We start from the raw sequence: 18260 nt of genomic DNA, 5'->3' as shown, positions 1-18260 counted from the left end.
GCTGTTTTCCTCTGCAGCCTTAGACCAAAATGAGCCACACTAAATACAGGTCACCAAGCATAAATATACTTAGTGTGTAATAAAAGATAAAGATTGGAAATCTAGTGTGTGGGGAGGTAAGAGGGGAGTCGGATAGCATTGTAAAACTGCCCTAAAGGTAGGCCATATTTTGTTTCCAATAAGCACTTTGGATGATAACAACAAGACATATCCATCAATAAGGGGGAGGTGCTGATAGCTGTATTGAGGATATTGTTTTAATCCATTTGTAATCAATGCAGAAAATGTAAAGTGCAGGTTCAAATGCAAGTTTAGAAACCCAGCTCAGCAAACACAAACCCACCCTCCCCAAAAGATCATGTTTTGCTGTCCCCTAATTAATTCTACAGGGGGTGTGGCAGGACAGCGGCTCTCTCAGCACCCAGACATTCGCAAGCTTGGCTTCACCGGCTCTACGTCTGTGGGCAAACAGATCATGAAAAGGTACTGGCTTGCTGTAGGGAGTCCATTCAACCTGGCCTCTTCTTGGAATTCAACAGAGCGTTGTGGAATTTGGAAAAGCAAGGCTGGGGATATGGCTCAATTGGTAGAGTGCTTGCCTAGCACGCACAAAGCCCTGGGTTTGATTCCAAAAGCCGCAAAGAGCTGACATGGTCATCCACACTGTAATCTCTGCACTCTGGAGGTGGAGGGTCAGAAGTTAAGGTCATTTTCAACAAAACAGGTTGGAAGGCTACCTGAACTACGTAAGACCCTGTCTCAAATATACATGCATACACATGCATACATGCATACACATACATACATGCATACACATGCACATAACACATGCATAAACACACATACCCATATACATACATATACTCATACATGAAAGCACACATGCATACACATGAATATACACACATACACATATATGCACATATACACAAGCATACATGCATACACACAAATACACACGAATAGCCATACACACATACATGCACGCGTGCGTGCACACACACACACCCACACACACCCCAAAACAAAACAAACAAGAGATACCACCACCAACAGAACTAGAGAAAACCACATCAAATGAAGGGACTGGCTGTCACTGATGACTACGGAGATACATAAACAGCAGAAAGAGCTTTCCAACGCCCATAGTGAACTCAGGGCCACTGGCTGGAGACAAAGCTCTGTGGTTGGGTGCTTGCCTGGCAAATCCAAACACACACAACCAGCATGAAGGTAAAAGATGTGGCAGGCTAGACCCAAAACAATAGCATTTTTATCAGAGTGATAAGAACAATGGCCAGCAGGAATTCGGGATTTTGTGGGCCAGTTTTTTTCTTTCTTCCATTCTATCCTTTCTAAAGACAGAGTGCTTCTGAGGGCTGGACCAGCCTTCTCATGGTTTGTCACAATCACCACTCAAACTGCAAAACAAAACCACAACCTAATAAAAGGAGTAAATAACCAATAAACAACTAAAATCTGCTTCCCACATACAGGTATAGCAGGCTGGCTCTTGCTTTGCGGACCTTCATATAACTGAATTCTTTTAAATTTACTTATGTACTCCTCCCTTGTTCCCCCCCCCCCCTTAATGTATCTGTCTGCATATACACCTGTCTGCCAGAAGAGGGCATCAAGTTCCTCTGTAGGTGAGGTGAGCCCCCATGTGGTTGCTGGGATTTGATCTCCCCAGCCCTGACATAACTGGATTCTTGAAGGTGAATTTCCATTTGAGAATCCTCATCCTTTGGCCACAGAAAGGTTTTGAACATTACAGAAAACTTCTAGAATGAACAAAGGAGCCAAAAGCACATGAACATCGTCGTACTTACCGCCCAGCCCCAGCAGTCAACCGGCTCCTTTTCTGTCTCTTCCTCTGCCCTTCCCCTGCCCTCTTTAAGACATGGTTTCTCCATTCTCCTGCCTCTACTTTCTGAATGCTGGAATTACATGCACCGCCACGCCCTCATAAATGTGGGTCCTAACATTTCTGAGGCCCAGTTGAGTTTTACATGCTGAGTAATAACTTATGGTTAGTGGAGGGAATGGTGGTGAGGAGAAAGGGGGTGGTAGAGGGGATAGGGAGGAGGTGGGGGAAGGAATAGTAGTGAGGGGGAGGGGGTGAATAAAAGGTAAAGGTAGGGGGTGGGGGGAGGGGTGGAATAGGAGATGGAGAGTGGGGGAGTGGGTGGAGGGGATACTAGTAAGGGGTAGGGGAGGGGTAGGGGAAAAGGAGGTGGTGGTGGTAAGGAAGAAGAGGGTGGAGAAGGGGGTGAGGGAAGGATAGTGGTAAGGGTGAAGGGAGTGGGGGAAGGGTAGAGGGAGGGGGAGGGAGGGAACCCCCTAATGCCTTTTTCTTATTTGTTTTCCTCTAGCTGTGCTGTGAGCAACTTGAAGAAAGTCTCCCTTGAGCTTGGTGGCAAATCCCCACTGATAATCTTCAGTGACTGTGACCTTGACAAGGCTGTACGGATGGTGAGTGGGCTAAAGCCAGGATGTAGGTGCTGACTTCTAAACCACATCTCATGGGCTTTACAGGAGAGCTTCAGATGGCATCTGGTTTAGCTCGTCACATGTAAATGCCATCCTTTTTGTGTATGCTTAACTTTAAAAAAATGGCATTTTACAAATCTCCCTCCTATCTGCTAGCATCTTGACCACATCATCCTTCTATCTGTTCTAGAAGCTGGGCTCTAGTTAGATTGTCTAAACAGACCCAGCAAAGCATTTGCCTCCATGCCTGACAGCCTGAATTCCATCCCCTAGCCCCACATGGCGGAAGGAAAAACAACCTTCTGAAAGTTGTCTTTTCACACACACACACACACACACACACACACACACACACACACACACACAGTCATTGCCTCCAAAAACTAATATGAAAAAACTTTTAAACTTTTAAAAATAAAAAATCAAAAGCAGTTAGCAGGGCTTCCCTATGTATGTATGGAACTCAGGGTTTGATTCCCAGCACGGAACAAACAAGGCATGGTGGGACTCACCTAACTCCCAGCACTTAGAGGTAGGAGGATCAGAAGTTCAAAGTTCAGCATACACTGTCTATTAAGTCTTGCCTTGAAGTCAAGGCTGCCCTGGGCTAGAGACTCTGTCTCAAAGCAATCAATCAATCAATCAATCAATCAATCAATTAATCAGACAAATAAATAGCCAAGAGTAGTTGGGCAGCTGAGTTTAGTGACACATACCTATAGTACTGATTACTCAAAGAGCTGAGGCAGGAGGATCATCTGAGCCTAGCAGTTCAGAACCAGGATGGACATCACGGTACTCCATCCCTTTAAACCACAGCAACAATCAGTTTCCTGGTGTTTGTTTACTATATCATCAGGGGTGACGCTGGGTGAGGAGGCACAGGATCCCCTACTAATTTTGCACCCTAAGGGATTTACGCTATTTCAACGTGTGGGAACATATTTTATATAAAACATGAGGCACAGTTGTGTTTTGCCTGCCAGATAAATTGGGCAAATCCTTTCTCTTCATTTGAGACAGACAGCCTTGTGGAGCCAGCGTGAGGGGGGCTGAGCCTTCCAGTGACTGACTCTGTGCCAGGTGTGGCTTCCTCATTCTTCCCAAAGCCCCATAACTCTGAGTGTGCATTCTCAGGCAACCCCTGCTGGGAGAGGACCATAAAGAGAGCAGAGAGGTCTGCAGTGAAGGAGGTCCACACACTCCATGGCCAGGGCCCACTGATATACCATCTAGAGGCTCCAGTGACAGTAACAGGGTAACACAGGCCAAGACTCCCTGGTTATGTTCATCCCTGAGAACTTTTCCAGATCATTCTAGAGAAGCAAACAAAGGTTAGGAAAGTGGAAAGGAGATTGGTCCCATTAGCTTTCTTTTAAAAAAATATGTCTTTATTTTTTATGATTTTATGTGTATGAGTGTTTTGTCTACATGTACATCTGTGTATCACATTCATGCCTGTGGCCCGAGGAGGTGGGGAGTCTCCATGTGGATGCAGGGAAGTCAGCTGGAATCCTATGCAACATGGAGGCTCCTAACCACTGAACCAACTCTCCAGCCCCTACTGTTACATCTTTAAGAGATTTAAAAAAAAGTGTATTTTTGCCTGCATATGTCTGTGTACTGTGTGTGTTTGTGGTGTGTGTGTGTATGTGTGTCTGTGTGTGTGCTGAGACCTTAACCCAGGCCCTCTGCCAAAGCAAAACTCTTTTAACCTTTGAGCTGTCTAATGGTGCCCCACCCCCGTTACATTCTGGAGTGCCATATAAGATGACTAAAAACTATGAAGGGTGAAAAAAATCATGTTTATGTAGACAAGCAGTGTGGAGTGGGTACAGAGAACCAGCTTTGTTCCTACTGGCTACAGCCACAGTCTACCAGACAGACCTCACGCACAGCAGGAGAAGCAAACGTACTGCAAGGTGCCTGCGTGCTCCAGCTCCACCGCAGGGAGGCTCACTGGAGGTGAACCAGCTGCTGGATTTAGGAAGCTCTTCACCATCTGCCATTTTTTGTGTCATTCATTTTTCGGGGGTAGGTTTTGAGGGATGCTTTTTTATATTTGTGAAGCACACACATGTGCACATGTACACATCTGTGTGTATCTATGCATACACACTTGTGTCCATGTGTGCTCATACGTGTACACAGATATAATAGGTGCATGCTTGTGCAGAGGCCAGAGGACAACATTGGGTGCTCTACCTTGTTTTGATGTGGGATCTTTCTCTGAACCTGGAGCTCAGTTGGCAGCTGGCAAACTTCCAGTCATCCCCCAGTCTCCACTCTCACCCCAGCCCTGTGAAGCATGTGTTGCTTCAAATGTGAGGGTTGAGGATTCAAACTCAGGTCCACATGCTTGTGCAGGTCTCACTCAACCCACTGAGCCATCCTGCCAGTGCCTGGATTTCTAACAATCATAACAGAAAACATAATGTCTAGGCACTGCAGTTACATCTGTAGAAAGAGCTAGGTGTAGAGGGGCAGGCCTGAATTCCCAGCACTTAGGAGGCTGGCTGGCCCAGGATTTAAGTTTGAGGGCAGCCTGGGCTACCTACCTATCTCTCTTTTTGTTTTTTTATGCAATAATTTTATTGCACCAAATTATTTTAGGAATACCCTCGCTGTAACACATTGTAAACTAAGTGCTCATGAGCCCAAACTGGGAAACGTCAAAACAAAGATCTCCTAGAACTTCTCTTCGCTAACAAGGAACAGGACTGACTTCTGTTATCTATGACCTTTGGATAATGACGTGTGGGGCCAGGGGAGTTGGTGCAATCAGGGACCAGCTCAGGGACCATTTGGATTCTCAGCACCCATGTAAGAAGCCAGATAGGGCAGTGCGTACCTGGAGTCCCACCCAGCACGGGAGGATCCCTGGAGTTCATGAGCCAGCAGGTCTAGCTGAACAGTCTCAATAGCTAACCTGTCTCAGTAAAATAAATTAAGGAAGGAAGGAAGGAAGGAAGGAAGGAAGGAAGGAAGGAAGGAAGGGAGGGAGGGAGGGAGGGAGGGAGGGAGGGAGGGAGGGAGAGAAGAAGGGAGGGAGGGACAGACTAACCTGGAGAACCACTGAGGAAAACCTCTGGTGTTGCCCTCTGGTTTCCATGTGCACCCACACACAGGGGCACATGCTTGAATGAACATGCACCCACATAAAGTCCCACACTCTGTGTAACTGGATGCAGGCTTGATGCACAGCAGGCTTGATGCAACGCTGACTCTGCCTTTTCTTCTGCTGCTGCAGGGCATGGGTGCAGTATTTTTCAATAAAGGAGAGAACTGCATTGCAGCTGGGCGGCTGTTTGTGGAAGAGGCCATCCACGATGAATTCGTAACCAGAGTGGTAAGGCGTCTTCAGGTGTGCTGCGAGTTTTACAGGAGCAGCTCTTCTTGAAAAGCACTTCTGGGATCATTCCTGACTTTTCAGATATGAAGCAGCAACAGCGGTATTGCAACAGTGGAGCTGGCTGGGGCTGCAGGTGGCTCAGTTATTGAATGAGTTTGCGCGCACGCACACACACACACACACACACACACACACACACACACACACACACGAGTGCAGGCACATACCTGTAATCCTAGTGCTAGACAGACAAAAGAGACAATGCTGGGACTCACTGGCCAAATAGCCTAGACTACCCAGCAAGCTCCAGGCCAATGAGAAACCCTGTCTCAAAAAGAGGTGGAAAATAAATACCTGAGGGATAACAGCCAAGGTGCGAGGTGTCTTCTGGCCCCCACATGCATGTGTGCGTGCGTGCACACACACCACAGGCACACAAGCTAACACACAGAAGCAGAAGTATCTGCTCTTCATGGGAGTATGACACTGTTAACACAGAAGCAGGCAGCGAGGAATCACTGACTCCCAAGTTTAACAGAAGAATTCACTTTGAGTCTCACGAGAATCCAGTTCACAGTATAGATGGATAGAGGCTTATAGTATCTGACACTAGATGAAATTCCCAGAGCTGAGACCAGAAATTTCAAGCACTTGTACTGCTCCAGTCCAAGTGTGTTTTATACACAGGCCATTTTTCAACCATTTGTTGTATTCCTTTTTTTTTATATTAGATATTTTATTTACACTTCAGATGGCATCCCCTATCCCCATTCCCCCCACCCCCCTTAGGAAACCCCTATCCCATGCCCCCTTTTCCTTTTTGCCTTTATACACTTTTTTTTAAAAAAAATGTTAATCATAGGCTTTATAAGTTTGGAATTGTTCAATCAGAGGTGTAACCCACTGACCGACCTAGATATAACAACTATCTTTGACTGGTGGAGATACATGAATATCTGCCTCCCTGTTTCCCCCCTCTTTCTCTCTTTCATCACCTAGCTTCTCCTTTCCTTCTTCTTCTCCTCTTCTTACTCCTTCTCTCCCTCTCAGTACTCCTCCTACCTTAGCTCCTCCTACACATCACCCTTCCTGTTAAAATGAAACTTTTCTCTCAAAATACAATTAGAGCATAATTATGCCAATTTGTACCAGTGAGGTACAGGATAGTCCTAATACCCAGTCCATCCTTTTGTTGACTAACCAGCTCCTCTGTCATCTATTCTAACTAAAACATTTAGTTCTGAACCTGGCTTTAGGATGAATGTCAGCTCAAACCATCCACTCAAATCTTTTCTCTTAAGGTCAATAGCTATATGTTTTCAACCCCATCAGAAATCCAGAATGACTGAGTTAACTATAATTGTGGGAAGCACAAATCGTAGTTTCTAAAACTTAGCCAATTTATAGAGACCTCTGACCACCTGGACACTCGCTCTACTTCAAAACGTTGGCGCCTCTGTTCTTCTGCCTTCTGGCCCAGGATCTTCTGACAGACCTTAGTGCTGCAGAGTTATTAAGGGCTGATTACTCTGTTGTATTCCTTTTTTTAAAAACTTATTTTATGAGTGGGATCTTGCTATGTAGCCTTAGCTGGCCTGAAGTTTGCTATGTAAACCAGGCTGGCCTCAAACTCAGAGATCTGCCTGCCTCTCCCTCCCAATTACTGGGATTAAAGACACACACTACCCCACACAACTAAGGTAGGTGTGTGCGTCTGTGTGTGTCTGTGTATGCACCTTGAAGGTGAAGGGTAGTTGTGAGCACCTGATGTAGGTACTAGGAACCGAACTCAGGTCCTCTGTAATAGTATGCATTCTTATCTGATCCATCTCGCCAGTCCCTCAACAGCTATTTATTGAGCACCTAGCAATGCCAGACACTGTGCTGGGTGTTGGTGATACAAAAACAGGCAGGCAGATACGGTCCCTCTCTCACAGAACTTCTCTCTGGCACAGGGCTCCATGCAAGACACCAAGAGATTGGAAACAGGCCTATATTTGAATTTACAGGGTCATAGTGACTCCTGTTCTTCTCACTGGACTGCAGTAACAGTCAGAAAATGTAGACAGAGTTAAAGACAAAGATGCTAAGATGCTAGTGTGGATCTGCCAGTGAGGAACCGGGTGACCACTGTCACCAGAACATTCCATCCTGGGGTTACAGGCCAGGTCAGCTCTGGGTACATATCGAATTCTCAGCCAGCCTGGGCTATGTAACACCTGTCTCAAAACAAAACAAAACAAAACAAAACAAAACAAAACAGCAAACATTCCAGCAACTGTTCTGGCATAGCTATCCTGAGAATCTCCCAGGGCACTCTATGACATTTAAAAAGGGGACAACACTATAAACTCTTTTGCTATTAAGAGTCTTAAGATGCTGTGTTAATGAAAACTCCAGAATGTCAGTTTGCTCTCACCAAATTAACATTCAGGATTTTGATACATGGTGCTTGGTTTGTAATTGTTAGCAAATAGCACTTAAGACCTTGGCCTTTAAAGCCACAGTAGAGTGACTGTGTGACCAGACAGGCCACTTAACCCCTTCATGGCCTCAGTTTATCCTTCTGTAACATGGAAATATTGAAGACCTATGTCCAGTGCAGCTGCAAAAAGCCAATATCCACACATCTTTCAACTGCTAAGTACATGTGCTGTGTGCAGGGGCTCAGCCAGGGGCATCTACTTCTGCAACGTCAGATGTTTCTTGTGGACTGCATACTATCCATACAGGTGGAAGAGATTAAAAAGATGAGAATTGGTGATCCCCTGGACAGATCTACAGACCACGGGCCCCAAAACCACAGAGCCCATTTGGAAAAGCTGTTGCAGTACTGTGAGGCTGGGGTGAAGGAGGGGGCCACGCTGGTGTATGGAGGAAGGCAGGTGCAGAGGCCAGGTAAGAGTCCCCCTGGGGAGCGCCTGCCTGATGGCTCGCACCCCACCCCAAAGCCGGAATGGATGGCAGCCCCTTCAGTTTCAGAGCCTTTCCTGCTTTAGAGTGGGATGTGTACCTGTGTGGCTACGTGTGTGTGTCTTAGCCAGGGTTTTACTGCTGTGAACAGACACCATGACCAAGACAAGTCTTACAAGGTCAACATTTAATTGTAGCTGGCTTACAGGTTCAGAGGTTCAGTCCATTATCATCATGGTGGGGACATGGCAGCGTCCAGGCAGGCATGGTGCAGGAGGAGCTGAAGTTCTACATCTTCATCTGAAGGCTGCTAGCAGAATACTTACTTTCAGGCAGCTAGGTGGAGGGTCTTAAAGCCCATGCCCACAGTGACACTTACCCCAACAAGGCCACACCTACTCTAACAGGGCCACACCTTCTAATAGGTGCCACTCCCTAGGTCCAGCATATGCAAAGCACCACAGCATGTAAAAGCAGGTGTCCACAGAATCCAGATCCATCATGCCCGTCTGGAGCTGCAGTTACAGGGAGCGGTGAGCCACCAGATTCGAGTGCTCTAAACCAAACCTGAATTTTGCACCATAGCAGCTCACAGTCTTAACCACTAACTCATCTCTCTAGACCAAGTGCTATTTATAACATGACAAAAAATTATCTTTAGATCCTGCTTGGCCACTTTTAAGCTGGGGGCACAGTGGCATACACTGTTTTTCTAAGCCGTAGTTTCCTGTGTAGAATGGAAGGGGACAGACCACGTTGATGGTCCAAGGCTTGACTGTCCACAGAACGGGTGTGATGGTGTTATCAGGCACTGGGCGGTCATCTGGGGCCTTGTCACTCTGACAGGGAGTCCTGCTGTCAAGGCAGGCCTGATGTTAGGATTTCCCCAAGTGGAGACAAGTACTGTCCTCACTGTAGATGTGTATTGGCTCCTTGTTTTAAATATTGGTAATTGCAAAGAAAGTAAATGTATATATCCTGTGTTTCCTGGATGAACTGAGCTGCCAGAAGACTTGAGTAGTGATATGGTGGACATTCCCACAGAAAAATTCTTGGATTAAAAAAAAAAAGGATAGAGTAGAAAAAGCACCATTTTGCATTTCTCTAACAGATGACATCATTGGTACAGGAAGAAAATGGTGAGCCATGGAGGCTGGTGTTAGATCAAGGTATTAGGAACTGAGAGATGGATCAGGGATTTCAAACCCTGGCTTCCTTTGCATTAGACCAGGTTTGGTTCCCAGCACCCATATGGTGGCTCACACTGGTAACTCCAGTTCCAGTACTTAGCCTCTTCTGGTCTCCATGGGCACCAAGCAAACACATGCTGTGTGTACAAACATGTAGGCAAACACAAAATATTATTTTTAACAAGGTTTACCATTTTTTTATCTTTATGTGTATGTATGTTTGACCTGTGCAGTATATGCAGTCTTGGTGCCTGTGAGTCAGAAGAGGGTCTGGATCAGCTGCAGCTGAGGTTCCAGATGGTTATGAGATGCCATGTGAGTGCTGGGAATCGAACCCTTGTCTTCTTCCAGAAGAACAAGTGCTCTTAGCTTAATAATCATGATAATTATTTTGATGACTACATTATATAGAGAAACAAATGTCACCTCATTGAAGTAATGGCAAATTAAAAATGCCATTACTTTGGGACACCTTGGGAGGCTGAGGCAGGAAAAAGGTTCAAGACTAGCCTGGGCTATATAGCAGTTCTCTTCTTGGGAGTGGGGTTGGAACCACCTGAGGAACTGTAGATGATAACGATCTATCCCGCCTATAATTGATGCTTTCGTTTTTCCTCACAGGCTTTTTCATGGAACCCACTGTGTTCACAGGCGTGGAAGACCACATGTACCTTGCCAAAGAGGAATCCTTCGGGCCTATCATGGTCATTTCTAAATTCCAAAATGGGTGTGTTCCTTAGGCATATGGTGTAACTTGGGTTTCAGCTAGCTAACTTCCCTGCCTCTGCCCTGTGCTGGACATAAAGCATGTGACCATGTTGCACCCTAAGAATATGTCAACTGCTTAAATAATTAGGAGCATCTGGGGGCTGGGGAGATGGCTCAGTGGGTACAATGTTAGCTGTGCAAGCATGAAGTCCTTAGGGCAGATCCTCGGCACCTATGAATGCTAGGTGTGGTGGCATGATGCAGCTGTAAACTCAAGGGCTGGGGAGGCAGAACAGGAGGATCATCATCTGGCTTGCTGGTTAGCCAATCCAGACCGATTGGTGAGCCTCAGCTTCAAAGAGAGACCCTGTCTCAAAGACTAAGGTGGCTGACAGACTGACAGGTGGGATCTGGAAAGGGTTTAGGGGAGGCACTGGAGAGCCCTGTAGAGATCTGAAGAAGGGTGTACACAGAAGACATGCCCTGAAAACCAGGGAGAGGAAACTCACCAACTATCCTCAAAGACTAAACAACATGAAGCTGGTCACATGGAAAGAGGCTCTACAGGGCATGTGTGAAGGAAGAGTGGGACTATTTCAGATTAAAGTATCTCCTCCAGCTTTCAGTGCAGGCCTGGAGTCTTTAACTTCTAAAGTCTACGGAGGTGTCAGAGAAGTTTTCCCATTTTAACACGCGGAAAAGACCTTCAAGCAAAGCAATTTTGTTTTCCTGTACTTTTAATGGTGTTTTCTGCTTCTGGAAACATCTTACAGGGACATCGATGGGGTGTTGCAGCGAGCAAATAACACTGAATATGGCTTGGCCTCAGGGGTCTTCACGAGAGACATCAACAAAGCCATGTACGTGAGTGACAAGCTAGAGGCGGGAACAGTTTTCATTAACACCTACAACAAGACGGATGTGGCAGCCCCATTTGGTGGAGTGAAGCAGTCTGGCTTTGGAAAAGACTTAGGTATGTGTGGCCTACTTTGCTCCTGTTCATCCACATTACATCACACAAGAACACATAGTCCCACGAAGGGCATCTCCTACACGGCAGTTTACAAAGGACACTGAAAAATTTGAAAACCATTGAATACATTTTAAGACAGCTTCAAGATCTGTGTGCACCGGTAAGTGCGCCATGGCATACATGTCGTACTCAGGGGACAATTGTCAGAGTCCATTCTCTCCTGTCACCATGTGAGACTAAACTTGGGTCATGGGGCTTGCTTGAGAGGGCCTTTCCCCACTCAGCCATCTCACAGGTAAAATCTTGTAGCTAAAATGTGTTTGGCTTTTAGCATGAAGTTGGTTTAGTTTTGTGGGATTCAGTGAAGCCAACGAGACAGTGTGGGGATGTAAGTAGCTTCAGGAATTGGTCCTGTCACTGAGATAGGAAGGGCCTGTGGGGCCTCTTGGATCAGATATGTACAGTGCTAACATACCTCAGCATCAGTCGCCACCCCAACCCCTCAAGCCATAGCTCCCTTTGGATACTGAAGCCATGCTGGGCCTATTGCCAGTACTGTACCTTCTGAGCACAAGTGTACCCAGCAGACAGGTCTTAGCAACTCATTTGTTTAGACCAAGAAATCACGGCTCAGAATGGCTGGGTGAGCTGCCCCGATTTACACAGACAGCCACTGGCAGAGAAGTCAAAGCTGGGCAGATCAACTGCAGAGCTCACCTCTTACCATATATAGTCCTCCACAGATTTAAAAACAATAGGTATAAAAGTGCATGGTGTGGTGGTCCATGTCTGTAAGCCAGCACTTAAGAAGCGAGATTGGCCAGCAAATGTGAGGTCAGCCTGGGCTATGTGAGTCTCAAACAACTCTGAAACATAATACATTTGATTTGTTGATTTATCTGCAAATTTGGTTCATTTGGGATATTAGATTCTCTTTCCTAGTAATTTTCAACAAGTATATTTACAGGGATTAAGAAGCATTTATTTTCATCCCTGGGTCTCAAACACAGTTGGAAGCAACCATTTCTGCTTGTTCCCAGACAGCGTAACTGACAGGCAAAGGCTTGTTTTACTGTTATACACTACAGGTCTCCTGACGGTCCCTCGCCAAGTTGGACATCGCCTTAAATCAGTGCAGTCTCAGTCTTGGCTCTCTCAGAGTACAGTTACCTAGGAGCTTCAAGGATACAGATATTTGATCCCATTGTTCTGGAGTAGGCTGGGAATGAGAGTTTGCAATTCTGCCTGGGTTACTCTAACGAGGGGACACGTTTGGTAGCTTTGTGTCTACCATATCCATTAGTTTCCCTGTGGTGCTTTGCTCTAAGCCTAACCCACGGTCTTGTGTCTCTACTCAGCAGTGTAAGCTGAGAAAGGTACTTCCTTTCTCTTCGCAGGAAGTTGAAAGTGAAATGTCCCCAAGCTTTCCTCTCTGTAATCAACTCTGCTTGGTTTAATGTAACGCAACAGACAGCACCAAGCGCAGGGCTGGAAAATGGAGACACAGGTAGAATTCACCAAGCAGGGAAACAGGTGGAAGGTTAGGCACTGAGGTTCACTTACCAACATACCAATCTCGAGGGGGCCTGGTAGGCTACCCAAGCCCTTCCTGTTTACCATGGTCTATGGTCCCCAAACATTTGCACTGGGCAGGGATAGTTAGGGAGGGCTACTCTCAGGCCTTCCCACTTGCAAGTCAGCAAGGCCCTGGGATGACCCGGGTGAACCTGAACAGCACTGGCCTAGGCCACAGGTCTTCATCTTTGTGTACATTCTACTGGTTACACTTCTCTCCCCAGGAGAGGAGGCCCTGAATGAATACCTGAAAATCAAAACAGTGACACTCGAGTATTAGAGAAACACATCGGGAATCCTTTGACGAACAGCCTACTTCTCACCTCTTCATGAGCTGAAGACCCTGATGATGCTGAGGAAGGAGGGGCCATCTGGAAGCACAAATAGATGCACAGACCAAGAAGAGGGTTGGACCACTTGTATGAGCACTTACCTGATAGAGGGCCTCAAAAAATTCCTGTACACTTTTTATCCCCAAATGGCTTGCCTCTGTTTAACAACATTGGGCGCTGTCTATTTTTCTGAAGTATCAGAGGTTCCTCCCTCCCAGGAATGTCTATGCTCCTCCAGGTAACCCATCTTGAACATGGCTGACGCACTGACCTCACTCACAGGCGCACTTACAAGGTCTGGGTCTCAATCCCTAAGCCGTATGTAATGTAATGGGTCTCAATCCCTAAGCCTTACCTGTGCGTTCAAACAACTGTGTGTCCTACAGAGAACGTAATGCCTGTCCTCTTCCCTTCTCCTATTAGAAGGAAGCAATCTTCTGTGCCTGTGACTCTTTCGTAACTCACTGTGACAGAGGGGCAGCTCCGGAGCCGTTCTTCCTCACCTGCCCACTTGGTCCAGAGTACTGGAAGTTCAGAGGACTCCCAATTACTGACTTCCTCTTGGATTCTGGACTTTAAATCCTAGTAAACAGCTTGTGATGGCCAATCCTGGTCATACTAGGCTTACTGTGTGAGTTGGGGAAAATTACCCAACTTGTCTGAGCTCTGGCCTCCTTGTGTGTTAAACAGGGGTAGCAGTGCCTTCCTCAGAAGCCTCATTACAATGACTCTGTGCAACAACAAAAGCCCCAGCACTGTGCTTCATAATTCATGTAAATGTTCAATTAAATTTAAATATTTCTTTTCATCACTACTCTAGAAGTATGGCTGTAAATTGACGAGATGAGTGAACTTCCTAGGCAGCTCCTTAGTCAATGAAGTTAAGTGATGAATGAACTTCCTATATTTCTCAATAATCAAGGCTCGGACTTCTCTTCCCCACCCATTCCTCTTACACAGTGCAAATACAGCAGGATGCTGCCAACTGCCATGCAATGCAAAATGGTTTTAGGCACAGTGGCTCATGCCTACGACACCAGAGTCAGGAGGCCAGGGCAGGGTTATGGTGTTAGACACAGTGGCTCATGCCTGTAACACTAGACTCAGTATGATGAGGCAGGGTCATGGTGTTAGATACAGTGGCTCATGCCTGTGACACAAGACTCACGAGGGCAGGGCAGGGTTATGGTGTTTCACACAGTGGTTCATGCCTGCAACACCAGACTCAGGAGGCTGAGGCATGGTGTTAGACACAGTGGCTCATGCCTGTAACACCAGACACAGTGGCTCATGCCTGTAACACCAGACTCAGGAGGCTGAGGCAGGGTCCTTACTGTGATCTGAGGTCAACCTGGTCTATGCAGAAAGTGTGAATCCAGCCTGGGTCACACTACAAGACCCTCTATCAAAACCAGAGAAACAAAACCAACATTTAAAAACAGGTCAGTGGCACCAGGAAAAGGGTCATCTTGTCCCTGGATGCTTACTTTGGTTTTTACAGGACATGCTGCTTCTCACTACTCTACCTGCTGGCTCTGCTGCTCACTAGCTGTGTGATGTCAGGGGAGTCAGTGACGTCATGACTCCAAGTCTCCATTTGTTATCTGTAAGACGATGAGAAACTCCATGACTTACCTAGTACTGTGGTGGAAAGCCCTTACCCAGGAGCTGCCTTGTGACACTTCAGGACTGGCCACTGATCCTGTGTGCTGCTCACAAAGTTTCCTACTGTGACTCAAGTTTGAATATCACCACTCACATGCAAGCAGACAAAGGGGAATTCCTGAGCACAGAAGTCCCCAGAATTGATGTGCAGCAACCCATTAATTTCTTATGATAACTAGGGAGCTAGGTGATCCCCAGAATAATGAAGTGATGGCTGGAACTGGGTCTAGAGAGCTTCAGAGGCAGTACTCATGGCATAGGATCTAGGGACCCACGATGCCAAGGTATGGTGAGTTAAATGTAAAGAAGTCTGTCTAACAAGGAAATGTATTCTGCCACAGGACACCAGTCAAAGTACTGTGTGGAAGGGCACCTAAGACAGATGCTTTGCTCACTCTCTCTATGCTCAGTCTCCATCTCCCTTCCTCCCAACTCTCACACCTGGTAAGTGTATCCGTGACCTCCAAGACATGCTACCCTAACACACGCTACAGTCTCTCTGCACTTCTGGCTAGGAAGGCTCATCACACAGCCCTTCCCAAACCACAAATGGACATGAATGGTGGGAAGTCCACAGATTACAATCTGCTAGAAACATACTCTGTTTTCCTCACAACCAGGAATCAGGAATCAACTGATGTTTAGGCCCCAAAACTTTACTGACGCAGAGCTGAAAGAAAAGTGTTTATTGACAGTATATTCCATTCCAAGTAAGGCCCTGTGCCAGGCACTGAGGGGCTCGCACAAGCAGTGCCTATACAGCAACAGACTCCAATACAGCAACACACTGCAACACACAAGCTGGTTATAATTGCCATAGCTCAATACAATTAAACAAATAGATTCATTTAGCATGACAATTTTGCATACAAGATATTTAAACCCTGTTTTCTGATAGTGTAACTGCCATACAATATACACACATAAAGTTTACAACTGGAGAAGGATTTGCATGTTGTGAGTAGTGGAAGCACTGAATGCACTCAACAGGTTACATATGTACACACATACATGAGTACAATACATTGGCCAATAAAGGGAAGACTAGTGAGAACCGGTCAGTCTCCTCTGAGGATGACAGGGACACAAAGCCCTGGCTCACACTCACTAATGCCCCTCCCATATCTTTTGGTTGCCTAGATGTCTGGTATTCAGCTTCCATCTCTGTCTCTGCTTCCACTGACTTGTGAGAGACCACTGTGTACTTAGGACACACACTGTTTCAGGTTCTAAGTGTCTACCCTGGGCCTTCAGGACTTTAAATTACCTTCCTTCAAGTTTTGCTTTTTTGTTTCTGATTTCAGGCTTTATATGGAGAGGGGTACAATTCTCAATTATGTTATTAAACATGTATTATGCCCTTATGATTTTATTCTTTTACAGTCACAATCTTTAATGTGTATGTAATTTACCTTCATATATGACTTGAGTCTTTTTTGGAAATACCCTGCCCTGACAAGACTCATTTTACAGTGACTTGAAATATCAGCTTTGTAGTAAGTTTTCGTTCTCCCAGACCCATGCACATGCAGCACAAACTGAACACAGCAGGTTATATACATACATACATACATACATACATACATACATGACATGTTTCAAGTTGGGTTGGATATAATCAAGATAAACTGTATAGGTATATGAAATTGTCAATGAATAAAAAATATTCTAAAAAGTTCTTTTATTCTTTTTCTCCTCACTTCTCACAAGTATGTCCAGAGGACCAACACTTATTTACTGGATGCCCTTATCCATACAGGAAGCCCACTTGTAGTCAATGAAGCAGCCCCATCAGGACAGAATAATGAAAACTTGACATACAAGCTCAAGCATTTAGAACCCCAGACACAACCAGAGAAGAACCTCTGCTGGACACATGGTAGTCAAAGATGTCAAAATACAAAGTGAAAAAACAGTATTAAATGCTGTAAGACAAAAAACAGGAACTCACATACAAAGGAAAATCAGAGAAACTGAGAAGCATTCTTTCCTTCCTTCCTTGTTTGGACCCAGTGTCTGTGCTTTTGCTGTAGTGTACGGAATGGTGGATATGTTTAGCCCAAGGTAAAGAAGAGGACCTTGGGGTGGGGCGAAGGGAGCTACAACCAAGTGACCAGAATAGGCCTTTATAGCACCATGAGACCCACTAAGATATTTTTCTCTACTCCTGCCACTGAAGCTTTTCATTAATTATATCTTTATTAATTGGGTGTTACCATCTAATGTGCTGTGGGCATACAGAATAACCTTGGCAACTCTAATTGTCAGAAAAGCACGGAATGGTAGACCTCAAGTTCATGAAGTGAGTGAGTGACAACCAGCAAGGCTACTCTGTTATACCTAGCTGCTATACCCGGAAAAATTGAACGCCCTGTTATACCCAGCTACTATACCCAACGAAGTTGAAAAGTTAGTGAAAGGAGTAGGAGAGCCCTGGCAGCCATCAAAGCATTTAGGAAGAGGTAAAAATGACTCAAAGATCTCTTCATACAGCATGACTGAGCAGGAACAGGTTATGTCTGAGTGGTTAAAGAACCATCTTCTACCTCAGGGCACTGTGGAGGGCACAGATCATGGCATGAGCTCCCAGTGCAAAACTGGCTCTACTGAAATTTCTTATTCCTGTATGACTCTAACTTGTGCACATCCTACATTAAAAAGCAAGAACACAAATAAGTAAATAAGTGATTTGCTGATACAAGAAATAGTAAAAATAAGAACTGGGAAATTAATGACACAGAAACAAAATATCAGAGCGTTGACCCAACAACAACAACAGAGATGACCTTAATGTAGAGAACATCTCTTGTATACTCTATGGATAATTACAATTAAAGCTGGTTGGTCTGTAGCTGAGGCAGGAAATAAAAGGTAGATACCCAATATGCAGTAAGGATTCTGGGTGAGAACCTGGCAGGGGAGGGGTTGACTGGCAGAAGATCAGGACAGTCTCATGCAGCTAAGAACCAGGTAACCAGCCACATGACAGAACTTAGATTAGATTAGAACTCCTGAGTTGCCAGGGAACCAGCCAAGGCTAATAGGCCAAGGTATTTGTA

The 18260-nt window shown here is 45.6% G+C and overlaps 1 protein-coding gene across 1 annotated transcript in view; it reads left to right on the top strand.

The window, feature by feature from the left end:
• The window catches only part of Aldh1l2 (aldehyde dehydrogenase 1 family member L2), a 49415-nt gene extending 35065 nt beyond the window's left edge, over positions 1–14350 (top strand). The window contains exons 17-23 of the mRNA XM_076919766.1: positions 390–483; positions 2376–2475; positions 5744–5842; positions 8578–8743; positions 10570–10675; positions 11430–11629; positions 13429–14350. Of these exons, the coding sequence (XP_076775881.1) occupies positions 390–483; positions 2376–2475; positions 5744–5842; positions 8578–8743; positions 10570–10675; positions 11430–11629; positions 13429–13484 (821 nt within the window). The 3' untranslated portion in view covers positions 13485–14350. The remainder of the gene's footprint in view (positions 1–389; positions 484–2375; positions 2476–5743; positions 5843–8577; positions 8744–10569; positions 10676–11429; positions 11630–13428) is intronic.
• The last annotated feature ends 3910 nt before the right edge of the window (positions 14351–18260 follow it).

The sequence above is a fragment of the Arvicanthis niloticus genome, chromosome 22 (genome assembly GCF_011762505.2).
Source record: "Arvicanthis niloticus isolate mArvNil1 chromosome 22, mArvNil1.pat.X, whole genome shotgun sequence".
NCBI classification, from domain to species: domain Eukaryota; kingdom Metazoa; phylum Chordata; class Mammalia; order Rodentia; family Muridae; genus Arvicanthis; species Arvicanthis niloticus.
The sequence above is the reverse complement of the archived record's forward strand: the minus strand, read 5'-3'. Positions and strand labels throughout refer to the sequence as shown.